The sequence below is a fragment of the Elgaria multicarinata genome, chromosome 2, assembly GCF_023053635.1.
Source record: "Elgaria multicarinata webbii isolate HBS135686 ecotype San Diego chromosome 2, rElgMul1.1.pri, whole genome shotgun sequence".
Lineage (NCBI taxonomy): Eukaryota > Metazoa > Chordata > Lepidosauria > Squamata > Anguidae > Elgaria > Elgaria multicarinata.
In genome coordinates, this window is record NC_086172.1 from 48,130,740 (window position 1) to 48,144,340 (window position 13,601).

The 13,601-nt window shown below is 41.1% G+C and overlaps 2 protein-coding genes across 6 annotated transcripts in view; one reads left to right on the top strand and one right to left on the bottom strand.

The window, feature by feature from the left end:
* Nucleotides 1–7,189, top strand: part of DPP4 (dipeptidyl peptidase 4) — a 66,006-nt gene extending 58,817 nt beyond the window's left edge. The window contains exons 24-26 of the mRNA XM_063116478.1: nucleotides 206–278; nucleotides 2,552–2,625; nucleotides 4,602–7,189. Coding sequence (XP_062972548.1) covers nucleotides 206–278; nucleotides 2,552–2,625; nucleotides 4,602–4,700 — 246 coding nt within the window. The 3' untranslated portion in view covers nucleotides 4,701–7,189. The remainder of the gene's footprint in view (nucleotides 1–205; nucleotides 279–2,551; nucleotides 2,626–4,601) is intronic.
* Nucleotides 7,190–11,107: 3,918 nt separating this feature from the next.
* The window catches only part of SLC4A10 (solute carrier family 4 member 10), a 172,041-nt gene continuing 169,547 nt past the window's right edge, over nucleotides 11,108–13,601 (bottom strand). For all 5 annotated transcript variants that reach the window (XM_063116471.1, XM_063116473.1, XM_063116470.1 and 2 more), the window contains one exon: nucleotides 11,108–11,732. The gene's annotated coding sequence lies outside the window, so the exon portion shown is untranslated. The remainder of the gene's footprint in view (nucleotides 11,733–13,601) is intronic.

Below are 13,601 nucleotides of genomic sequence, written 5' to 3' on the forward strand. Positions count from 1 at the left end.
CACTACTAGTCCTGTGAGGCACAGGGTTAGGCACAGGTGGGTATATTTAAAACAAAAATCTCCATCATCTCTATAGAAATGGCATGTTTATATACCTATGACTGGTTGTTGTTGTTGTTTTTAATTAAGGAACAATTTATTGTATTGAGTAGTATTAGTCACTGCAATTGGAATTATGTTGTTTCTTTTTACATATGTATTTTAGAATTCCACAGTTATGGTCAGAGCGAAGAAATTCCAAGATGTTAAGTATCTCTTGATCCACGGAACAGCAGATGGTGAGCTGCTCTTAATTAGATATCATATAGTGCCTCCTCCACCCTGATGGTGGGATGCTCTCCCCACAGAGGCCTGCCTGGTGCCAGCACTGTCATCTTTTGGTGCCAGGTTAAAACTTCCTTCTAATCCCAGGGATTTAATGGCATATATTGTGGTATTTCTGTCAGCTGACTTGAACAGGTCTAGGGCTTTTCTACACATGGCTTTTATCCCACAGCTTCTTTTTCTGGATTCTTTGCAGGATTTAAATTGGTTCTTTACACAGCCTGTTTTTCTTTTGCTGCATACTGATAGCTGCCATTTATACAGGTGGGTGGAGCCTGGCAGGATGTTATCGGATAAGAGCAGCATTGTACGCCCACTATCCAGCCACTCTGGAGTAGCCCCTCCCCCATCTCAGCATGATCTTTTCCATATCAACTTCTTTGCCTCTTCTTTTCACTTCTGCTGCCTCCAATCCCTACCTCAGCAAATTCTATATACAATTCACAGTATTTTTGAAACTTAAAAAGTCTGCTCTCCCCACCCCATGTGTGTAAAAGCCAGCGTTAACATTTTTCTCACTTGAGCATATAAATCCACAGTACTTTCGCAACTTCCAAAGTCTTCTTTCCCCCAGACACACACATACATATGTCCGGAAGTCAGTATTGTCCCTGTAAAAGCAAGCAGTAACACATTTCTCATTTGAGTATACACTGGGAGAGAGGATTGAGTGGAAAGGGATGGCATGTGCTTGCCTGTATCATGTAGCGGCCACTACAATTATGACCCCTCCCTAATGCTGCCCCTCTGCTTAGGCATCCCTGAGACACAGAGCTGAGCACAGCTTGGCTCCATTTCACTTCTGTCCGTCACAACCTGCCAATATGTTCACTTGCTCCCACCTGTCTGCCTTCCACCTCCATGACCAATTCACTTAAGGGCTGCCTATACAGTCAAAGCCCCGCAGCGGCTGCATATCTGCACCATGTCAGTTATATGACGCAGCCGCAGATTCACAGCCACCACAGGGCTTTCCTGCAAAGCTGCACAGCAAAAAAGTTGGGGACTTATCCCAACTTTTTGGTGGGGGCGAGGTCACCCTGGCTTTTCCACCATCTGACTCTGTTCCTTGGCCGATCTGGGGGGCGGTCCTGGTGGAAGGCAACTGACGATTGGTTATCAGAAGCCAGGAAGAGGGCGAGGGGCAGCTCCAGTACCCAGATGGCCACTGGAAACTCCGCACTCCTTTCTTGGCTTGGGGATTACCTGACACCACCCTGGGTAAACGAAACAGCAGGTTTAGGAGGAATGCGGTGCCAACTTGCTACTCTGAAGACAGTCCTTGGAAGTGGCAATTACAGAGCAGAGTAAAGCACCAAATCCTATCCCATTGTAAAGTGCTGCTGCCCCTGCCATGGAAATTTTGGAGGGAGGAGGTGGTGGGCAGAGGTGGGTGAAGGCAAGAAGGAGAAATGAAGCTGAAGCGCTGGATGGGGGAAGAGGCAGCTGAAGCAGGGGCACTCTCCCGCTTTTGGATCTGAGCTCAATGGCAGAAGTACATGGGCAACAGGCAACTGCAGAAAAACACGGGGGAAAGTGTGTGTGGGGGGGGGGATGGCAGCCATAGGACAATGGCATCATGTAGAGCACACAGAAAATACTGTGACTGAAAAACAGCGATCACACGCATTTATGTGAAGCCCTTAGTATTTTACTCAAATAGTTTTTAGCTGTTTAAATTGTTTTAATTTTTGTATGTTAAAATTTTTACTATGTTTTATTGTCTTTGATCTGTGTTTTGTAATTTTTGAGAGCTTCCCAGAGAGCTTCTGCTTTCGGTTGATATAGAAATAATAATGATGATGATGATGATGATAATGATGATGCAGTCATCATGAAAACATGCTCAATTGTCAGGAAATTCCTGAGTCTGTAAAAGACAGCATGACTTGGCATGGCCGTCTAGAAAATCCACCACAAGTGAGAAAAAAGAGATGATGATGATGATGATGATGATGATGATGATGATGATGGATGATGATTTTAAAAATCATCATAATAATACAATGTAGTTCTGCCACTGAAAAAACAGGAACATGAAGAGGCAAGACAATAACTCTAATTTGCGGATGTCTGTTCCTACATGTTTATTATCTAATAAAGTGGGCTGGAGGGTGATGTTCGTGCTCTTGTGGTTGGGCCTTGTGGTTCCCCCACCCTACTCCAGATGATATACTGTATTTATTAGTGGCATTTTCTCTCTCTTTTTTTATTCCCCACCCCCCAGATAACGTTCACTTTCAGCAATCAGCCCAGATTTCAAGAGCCTTGGTGGATGCAGAGGTGGATTTCCAAGCAATGGTATGCATTTGTTTTCGTAAGATGTTTGTTAGGGGTGCCATTTCCATTCTAAAGCAGGCATGCTAGGCCAGGAGGCCAAATCCAGCCTTCTGGAGGGCCCAATCTGGCCTTACAGGGTTGCCCCAAAATGCACACCCCTCCTTTCTCCCAACCATTGATCATTCTGTGGTTTCCTGGCTTTGGTGTGTTTCCCCACTCATTGGAGAATGTCAAAATGCCTCTCCTAAGGCTTTATTATTGGCAGTAAGAGTGTTATGCTGGTATTTTGGGCCCAGCTGGTTTGCCTTTGGCCCTGCCCCTCTTGCCTTTGGCCCTGCCCCTCTTGCCTTTGGCCCCGCCCACCACCAGAATGCAGCCCTTCAGAACTTCTCAGAAATGGAGTTCTGTGCCTCCGTTCTAAAATAAGGAACTGACATGGGAAAAGAAGGCTGGATTTATCCAAGGAGCATGTACTATTCACCCAAATGAAACAGGACAAAATAAAGATGTGGGACTAGTTGCTGCACACTAGTTGCTGCACACTTTCTCCAGACTGAAAAGTCTGATCAAAGAGCTGGGAAGTTTGAATTGATCTCTCTGAAGTACTAGCAATATTCTGTTCTGGAGTATTTGGCAGAGCAGGGGGAGAAAACAGAATCCATTCCTTTCAAATCGCCTGTGGCTGGGTGTGCTCTTTGATCAAGCTTTTCAGCATCAGCAAATAGATGTATAGCATTCGTTTGTATGCAGGTTTTCTCCTGTTGGACTAGATTGTTCGTGTGCCCTTATTTCTCTCGCTCAGGAAGCCCCTGTTTGTGGCACACATTTCAGTGTATCCTTCTGTTATATCCCATGCAAACGTCTCAGCTTGAATACGAAGGTGGTCACTGCACCTCAAAAAGGATGTTTTAGAGCTCAAAAAGGGATGGAGTCAGCTGCCCTATCAGGACACTGTACAGTATTTAGTGGTGTTTAGATTAGAAAAAAGGCAAGTAAATAGGGACATGATAGAGATGTACAAAATTATGTATGCTGTGAAGAAAGTGCATAGAGAGAAGTTTTCTTCTTTTACAAAACTGGAAACAAGGCTCATCCCATGAAGCTGAGTGTTGGGAGATTCAGAATAGATAAAAGTACTAATTCACACCACACATGGTTAAACTTTGGAATTTTTTACCATAAGATATAGCAATGACCAAATTCATGGAGGATAGGGCAGTGACTATTGCTGCCACTTATGTTAGTGCTGCCACTAGTGGGCCTGGGTCCGCCCCCCCTCCCCAGCCTTGGTGACCCCCACATAAGGAGTGACAAGTGCTGACAGCTTTTTGCTTTACTGTAAAAAAAAACTTTCCACAGCAGCTGCGCTATGGAGCAAAGCTCCAGTTACGCCCACAATCCTCTGGGCAATGAAGATGGTGGAAGCAACTGGAGCTTCACTCTGCAACAAGTCTGCTATGAAACATTTTGAAAGGGAAGGAAAAGAAAAACTGTCACCACTTGATCCTGCCACTCCTCACATTTACAACAGACACTCTATGGAGTGAAGTTCCAGTCACACCCACCATTTTTATTGGCCCAGAGTGGGCCTGTTCGGATGACACACTGAGACATGGTTAGGCCAGTAACCCTTTTGCAGCAAATGGTTGGTGATCATGTTTAAAACATGGTTATGTAGCCACCATGGTTAGGAACGGTTCACACTACACACTAAGTCATGGTTCACATGACACACTAAGCCATAATCTTTACCTCAAAATGCTTAGGCACCGTGGTTTAGTGTGTTGTCTGAAGATGAAGATGGCGGGAACAACTGGAGCGTATTTTATATTGCCAAATGCTTTAAAATGTGTATTATTTGGCCTAGCTAGAAGGTGCGGGACAATTTAGAAATAATAATATTATTCTCTTACTATTGTGTTACAGTAAGTATTGCTGTGTTATAACTGGTATCACATAAGTTGTACTTAAAACCATATCTTTCCCTCTCTCTCCAGTGGTATACAGATAAAGATCATGCAATTGGAGGCCATGCCCACAGCCATATTTACCACCATATGAGCCATTTTATAAAAGAGTGTTTTGCATTGTCATAATACTTAGGAGACATATTGCATCTCATTCTGCTATGTTCATGAAGTTTTGAAAAAGAGCACTTTCCTAGTGAATTGTCTCATGTTTCATTTAACTAAGACAAAAGTAAAATGTATTTCTGTGGACACTGGAATGAAGAAAATATGTATGTTTGTTTGTTTTTGCAATACTTTTATACAATGATCTACTGAGCACTTTTACCAAAGATTTGCAGGGCTCTATCACACATGCAGTAGCTGCTCCATTCTCATCTCTGTGTAGGGGCATTTTGAATCCCAATGAAAAAGCAAGCTGTTTTCCTTGCACAAGTCTTGCAAACAAAGTTTGCATATGTATGACAGTGGAACACAGACATGCATGCAAGAGCCGTTGGATTGCAGCAGTTATATATATATAAAATTAAGTAACGGTTGCCTTTTTCAAACAAAGTATAAATCAGGTTTACATGTACTTTCTTACAAGGTAGGAAAAAATACTTGAATTTCTGCTTGATTTGTATGCTCTGTAATTTTAACATAGAAGTGATCATTTCAGTAGATATGATTCAGGTTTTGTATAGAAGATACTAAAAGTGAAAATATCAATCTAAACCTGCACTGCAACCCTTCATAAATGTTTTGTGGATTGCAGCCAAAATTGGCAATAGTCATTTGAACATATATGTGCAGAACAAGATGTGGTTGGGAGATCTTCTTGCGATGATGACGATAACAGTAATAATAATAATTAGTAGTAGTTAATAACAGCCATTGGAATTGTGGAGGGAGGGGACACGCACAACAAAATTGGATGCTGGGGGTATGGGGTTTTACCCTTTCTTCACTCAGTATTCCTGGTACATCCCCCCAAAGTTCCTATTGATTGACTGTTTAGAAGTCAAGAAGTTATATATTTGCAAGCAGATAAAACAGTCAGTGTATATGATAGTAATCGGAAAAAATGGCTGAAGTAAGAACCTAAGAGCCATGCTGGAGCAGATCAAAGGTCCATCTAGTCCAGCACTCTGTTCACACAGTGGCCAACCAGCTGTCGACCAGGAACCCACAAGCAGGACACGGGTGCAACGGCACCTTCCTGCCCATGTATTTGCTGGGAACTAACAGTATAATTAATCTATAGCACATAATTACTTTTGAAACATCGACAGCACATGGAAACATTGTAGAAGAGTTCTAAAACCATGTCTAGAATTCTCAGATCAGCATGCTTCCAGAACATGAGTTCCACTTGGTAACACCCTTCTAACATTGGAATTAGTGCTAGCTACTTCACATGTTGTAGTCCTGCAGTCCCATGGGTGGTGCAGCTTACCTATTTCTTGCACATCTCCATCCCAGTGAATGAAGCTTTGTAATATCAGAGCATCTCTATCCCAGATCCTGAGCTTTGTAATAGCAGAGCTCTTCAAGAATCAGGAATAAACATTTATTTTTAACCAATCAGCAGGCTCTTATTAAAACATTCTTTTATGTTCCACCAACCATGGCTTTCACAAAGGACCAAACCACTACAACAGAAATATGAATGACTACACCTATGTGCAGTAGGACTTTTTAAAATTTCTGGGTAGCAAAACTCTAGATACTACTAGATGACTAGGGCTGGAATTTTGTGAATGGTTCATCTGGCAGGCAGCCAACTACTCCTTCCTAAGAACACATTTGCTAGGTCAGCCCATCTGGCTCTAGAAGGGACCTGTAGCACGTCCCTTTCCCACATGCATCCAGTGCTGTTAAGTCTGCTTGCCCCATGGTACTATCTGATAGCACTTGGAAGTATCTTCAACAGAGCTGACAGCATGTGCCTTTCTTATCCAGTTTCTACCTTCCATCCTAGAGAGATGCACACTGAGTGGGAAAGACCCATGTGTAAAATATCTAGTCCTGTGAAATATTCAAATGCATTCACAGCACAAGCAGCATGAAATCGTATCACAGGAAGGTAGCTCCCACATGGTTGTGAGTCAATATCCACAGACTCCTATCCTTCCTAGACAACACAAATGTAATGTAAGACTTTCACAGGAAGCCAGTATATGCATGAGAGTTCACTGAAGGCTTAATTGACATAAAATCCTGTGGTTCTTTCTCATACAAGATGCAATACATGCATTCCACTGAAATTTCACAATTGGAAGACATCAAGACAGCTGTAAAAGGTGTGGTGCCCTGCTAATGTGAGTAATATAATATGTGTGATTAGGATGCAGCTTATGACTTCACTTCTTTCATATGCACATAATTCATGCTTGTTTTATAGTTCCCACTTATGAAAACAACACTACTAGGAACCAACGTGCCTTAGAACATATTTGTCATTTTCTTACAATGTTGGTGTTTTCCCCACTTTAAAATACAAGGCACTGTAAATTTTGAGCACAATTGCCAGAAGTAAGTCCCACTGTGTTTAAAGGGCAATCCATATGAGATTAGCAAAATGTGTTGTTTTACATATGTTGCTGTTTTAAATGTAATAAACCCATATTTGTCGTACCAGGTATTATAGCTTGTGTGTTTTTATTGAAAACATGGCCACTTATTTGTTAGCAATATTTATTTATTTATTTACTATACCTCCCAATAGCCAAAGCTCTCTGGGCGGTTCACAAGCAACAGGAAGTTATAGCCATTTAATCTTTTTAATGAGTGGGAAAGTTAATCTAAAGACTATTAGCAGGCTAGCTTTTCATCATGTAGCAAAGTTTGCTATGAGTGCATTACATTCAGTAGATCACCATCAAACCTACTTATACATGGTTGTTCCCCTGGCATGATGAGTCGTTAGTAATATTAGGTGTGAATTCAAAACAGGGAAGGAACTTGGGAGGGCTCTCAGGGAGAAGAAAAGTCAAAGGTTTGCTGAAATATTTCTCAAGGAATGAGAGAACTTGATTGGAGCAAGAAACTGTCCTGCTTTATAAAGCTTCCTATACACACTGTGTAGGAAGCTTTATTAAGTTAAATAATGCCAAATTATACAGTGAGTTTAAATTCCCTCTATTGTCTTGTGGGTGTGTCTGCCTCGGCATGAGGAACTATCCCTATTCTGCTAAATGTTTTCAAATACCTTGTATTAGCTATATTGCATAAAGGAACTTGCAGTGAAAGGCCTGATAAGTTTTCTAAAGACAAAATCCATGAGGCTCAATCATATGCATACTGAGGGCATGATAAATATAAGCATGAAGAATAGGATAAATATTTTATTTCCACATAACACCTCTTAAGATGTGAAAAACACAGTATTCTATTCACATGTACACTTTACTTAAACTTTTGTAATAAATTACATCCAAGAAATTCAGCAATTGTGACCAAGAAATATGAAATTAAAAGTAAGTATAACACTACCATTTGCATTTTACTCTTTTTTTTGTGTGCGATTTCAGTGTTGGTATTAACATTGTAATAGCCTTGAAATCTACACAAAAACAGGATAACTGTAAGAAACACACACACACAAAAATCCCAACTCAAAAATACCGAACAGAAATAATGCAGAATATCATTTGATACACTGATTTCTTAGTAGCCAGAAAGCTAGATAGGTGAGATTTTCTTTGATCATTTTGATACAGAACATCAGCGACTTATTAAACACCAGCATTCTCTTTCCAGGGACAAATCTGCATTGCATTGCTATACTAGGCTCACCTTCAAACAACTGGAATGTTACAATGGATCATCAAGTACACAATAACAAAGCATTTTAATCTTAAATGCAGCTGTACTTCTATCTAAATTTATATATACATTTTTATTCAATGCAAATAGGTGTTTTTTTGAATAAATATGAAAATATTGGCAAAATATGAATTTGAGGAATTTGTATGAGGCTAAGGAGGATCTCCTAAGACAAGAACCTGTGGACTAAACATAACCTTAGAAGCAATGCTTTTCATTATGTCCAACTGATTTAGTCAACTTTTGGCACAAGAGCAGCTGGTGTGATTTAGTGTTTGAGGTACAAGGCATATGGAATCGGACAACCTGGACTCACAGTCTGTTTGTTATTGAACAGCATGGTCCATTTCTCAGAGACATCAATCTCTCCTGAGGAGGGCCCTCCCCAGATCCTGCGGTTGGTGTGCGAACTGCCAAGTTATATGCCTCTTTGGAGATGCAACACTGAAGTGCTTGCACAACATTCACTCTTGCCTGATAGCAGTCAAGATTTGCATTGAGCATCTCCAAGTGGGCTGCACTCAATGGTGAGATCCTTGTCTCCTTAGCCCCAGTTCTGGATTTATGAAGTGAAAATAATACTACCAAACCTACAAGGCAGAGACAGTTTGAAGGTAAGTGCTTCTAGTTGGGTCATATGCTCAACCAGAAGTATAGTGTGGGAATGTCCACATGAAGGACCAGGACAGTTTTCGTCAGGACATGCTAGCCCCTGCTGAAGGTGCCTATAATGAGTACCTGATGAATCAGCATTGCTATAGGCTGAAGCATCTCATGGACTAATCTGTGGCTCAGATGAACTAAAATAGTTCAGTTGAAGCCAGTTCCAAGTTGCCTGCATCAAAGAAACCGTACCCCTTCTGCCCTGGAAAATCCCTGTTCCTTGTCATATGTTCATACTGGAGGCCATGAAATTCACCAAACTTATAAGGGAGACACAAGCACCTCAGCTCAGAGCCCCATGTGCTTCTGTGCGCACACTTCTGTACACACATGTAGGCTGCCCTATTTGCTTCAATGGAGAGGTAAATTCCACATGTGCAAGAAATTCCAGTGCCCTTTCCAGCAAACAGGGTTATCAGCTGGGTGGCTTCTCACCCTGCATTCACCATGCGCAGAATTCGCCTATAGCTATGTTGCCATGCATGGCCAACCAACTCAGCTAAGGATTATTTTACTATGTTGGGCAACTTTAAAAGCAAAAGTTGATTTTCTGAGATTGACCATAAAGCCCTGAACTTTGAAACCACGTACATGTTTGGTCCCTGTATTCTAAAGAACTGGTGCACCTATAAGATCTGGTTTTGTGTAGAGAATAATTAATAAATATTGTTTTCAAAAGTGTTAAAAACATACCCCAAAAATTTGTAAAATGTTTGATATATTTTCACTTTTAATTACTATCCCTCCTCTCCCACACATGAATGTGTGAACAACAAAGCACCTCAACACTACCTTCAATGGGTTGACCAACTGGCTACGCTTATAAAGACGCAGTCCGTACGCATTCCACTCATGTTCTAAATATGAGAAACTTGTGTACGGAGGGAGAAGCAGTTTGGCCATATGGGATGATGCACTCAACCATCCCACTGAAGATAATGATTGGATGCTTTGCTAAAAATGTGGCTCTATGTGCCCCGGCTGAAAATGGCCAAGGAAAAAGGAAGAGAAAAAAGGGCTCCATTAAGTTTTATGGGGATACTTTCCATGAGGCAGAGCTGCATGTGGGAGAGGAGATGGATCCTGTCCAGGGGTTAATCTGGCTGTTGTCCACATTTAAAAACTGCAGTTTGACTAATAATAAATTCTCAGAATAAAATCTATATACAAAAGGTGCCTGAATTGGAAACATGTGCTTGCCTTTCATACATAAATTCAATTAAACTACAAAGAAAGGCCAAACACAGGTATTGTTTTGCAAAACGGGCTTTATGGCAAAATCTAAAACTGGTGTTAAAACTCCTATTTATTTCAATGGGATCATAACATCAAAGTGAAATTTGCATTAGGGAATAAAGAAAGGCACAATCAAGTCATAGTTAAGCACATTTTAGGTCCACTGATATCAATGGAAGTGTTAAATGTGAATGTGACTTAAAAGTACTTAGCTTTGAGTAGATTGTGCTTAGTGTTTGATATATTGGAAGTGCATTAAAAAAACAGCATCCATTTGATGAACTAATGAAAATATATTAAAAAAATATATGTAGGATTTATACCTGGTGGGAGGGGAATAGTACTTGTTCATAGCCAGAGAAGTGCAAAAAACCATGAAGGAATTTTAGGGTGTTAATCAGAGGTTTCAAGCAGAGATCTGACTGATCACCCTTCGCCATGAATTGGAAATCTTACTGCACATTTCTGTAAAGGATTATAATCCAGAAAGCTAGAAAAATGTGGATTATTTACCACCACAATGCAGCTGTTGAACTTACCACTGCAACATTAAGTACCGTACAGTATAAGATATTGTAATAACAGCTTGCATTCACAACAAATACTGCATGGATATTGCACATCAATGGATGTGGCTTTTTTCCCCAAACAAGATGAGAGAATGTTAACTATATCCTATATATCTTTATATATTATATTACTTTATTTCTTTCCAGTTACATATAAATTTAAATATTAAATATCCAGTATTAAATCAAGGAAAATTGCACAAATATAGGGTCTGATCCTGTAAATCACTCATGCACGCTCACACATGCACACACGCACACACACAAGCCATGATTTTAAACTGGGGAGGGGGACCTCATTCTTATGGTTAAGAGATTGCAGGATCGAGCCAGTCCTCATTTAAAAATATTTCTAAAACTAACATTTCTTTGTTACCTTGGGTCTTTTGAAATAGCTGGCTGAAAGCTAAGCTATAAAAAGAATTGGGGGCTATTTCAAGTTTGTTTCTTTACTGAAGTGGAAAAGCTATGAAATTAAGTTGCACAGGCAAAGTAAGAAAATACAGTCCAAACCTACTGAGAGAGAAAGGTTTGAAAGGAAATTTTGTTCACTCGTCTAATGGACAACATGGGTTTAAAAAGCTGGAATGCCAGCAAGGAAAGTGAAGGATTCCTTCACTGGCTACAGTTGATTTCTGAATGGACCATGGCCGGAGTAGATGAACAGACAGTGAACCAGAGCACATATTGCACTACTTACATTACCAGTGCTACTTTGGAATGAAGAGCAAGTTGTACAATGAACTGAACAAGTTGGGTACAGTTACGATGGCGGTACTCCTCACATTTGTTTATACAAACAAACTGAGGAGCAAGTCATAGACAAGTCTCACGGTCCACACCTTTCCCTGAGTCAGCTTTCTTCTCTCTTCGGCTTTCAGTGCTAGGTTGGGAAAGAAGAAGAAGAAGAAGAAAAAGTCTTGCTGTTGCATAGCACAACCCATCAGTTTTCCTTTTAAATAGGAGGGGACCCATTTGTCAAGCAATACTATTTGCCTTAGCTTTTCATGCTGCAGTTTGTACAGTCCTGGGAAGCAAAAGCAGAAATGCCACCGCTATGTGTGCATGTATGGTTACGAAGAACACTGGGCAACATCATAGATAAAGAGGAAGGCAAAGAAGATAACTTAAAAATATAACAGAATGCAAAATTGACTGACATACAAATCTATGAGCATGCAAGCAAAAAAGAAAGAAAAAAAAGATCACTGCACTGGTTAAAATGGCACAACTTCCTTTGCAAATAACAACTGGTCACATTTAATGCCAGCCTGTTAAGTTGCACAAACAAGAAATTTGGGGAATTGCTTGGTTATAATTTGCACACTTTCCCCCCTTTTTACCAAAGTCGTCAGCAAACTTACACCACATTTTGGCTGAGCTGGACGGCACACATTATTGTTCTCAAAAAGCTTTGTCTGCATCTGCACAAGTGTTCCTCTTTTACTTTCATCCCTCTTTGCTCCTGTCAGTTACCTCTGTGGCTCTTCATAGATTTATAGACTCCACCACAGAGTGCAACACAAAAATTACTTGTCAGGGCTCCTGAGGAAAGGGGAGGCTTCAAACAGATCTGCTAATCACGAAGGCTCCAACCTGCTGCTCCTGACAAGCAACTGGTCTACTCAGGCTTCTGAATGGTGCAAATCTATGTTCCAGGGGAGAATGTCTGAATACCACCATGTGGGTGGGGGACGACAATCACATGGGACTTTCCCAGCCACTCAGCACTATCTCCTGTGAGGGAAGGTGCCAATCAAGTGAGGAGCGTCTACATTATTATCTCCACCTACCTGGCTGCTTAATTTTCATTTGTTTTCATTTATTTATTACATTTTTTATACTGCCCAATAGGTGAAAACTCTCAATTAAAACTTTAGTCACTTTAGTGTGCTTTAGTCCCACACTCACAAGGGATAGTGTCATGGACAACGGGCAGGAGGTGGGGTCAGTTTCACTCCAAAGGAGATATGAAGAGTTAGCAGGATAGTTCTTGGTTTAAGAGTGAAATGGACTAGAACACAGCTCCTTAGCTTGCTGTGTGAAATGGCTGATGGTCCTGTGGCTGTTCCCAGTGGCAGCACATTTTCTGGGCTGGGGTGGCAGCATTGTTCTTGAGACATGGATCCAGACATTGCAAGGAGGGTTACATTAGCCATGTGTACCTTTTATGAGGAAATTTGGGGGATGATCAATATTTTAATATGTTCCTCTACAGGTGCACAGCTAATTCAGGATTTATTCTCATTCTTGGTTTCATTTGATTTTCTCCAGAAATCAACTCTGGTTCTGTTCTGAATGTGCACACAATGGGTTGGATCCAGACAGACGTACTTACAGCAGACCCACTGAAATCCATGGGACATGTTAGCCGAGACTAACTTGTGTCCTCTGGATTTCAGTGGATGTACTCTTAAGTACGACTAAGCTGCAGGAGCTATACTAGAGTGACCAGATACCAAAGAGGGCAGGGCTCTTGCAGCTTGAACTGTAGCGATGAAGAGGGAATTTCACCAGGTGCTGCCTGCATACAAATGACACCTGATGAAATTCCCTTTTCTATACAACTGTTAAAGATACAGAAGCCCTGTCCTCCATTTCATATGGTCACCCCAACGCTGCCAATGTCACTCGCCATTTGGAAAAGAGCCTAGGGAAGCGGTTGCAGCATCAGCTTCGTGAGAACCAAGGTCCCTGCCTTGCATGGCGGAGGAGAGGGGTTTGCGCTGTGCTTGCACTACACTGTTGCAGT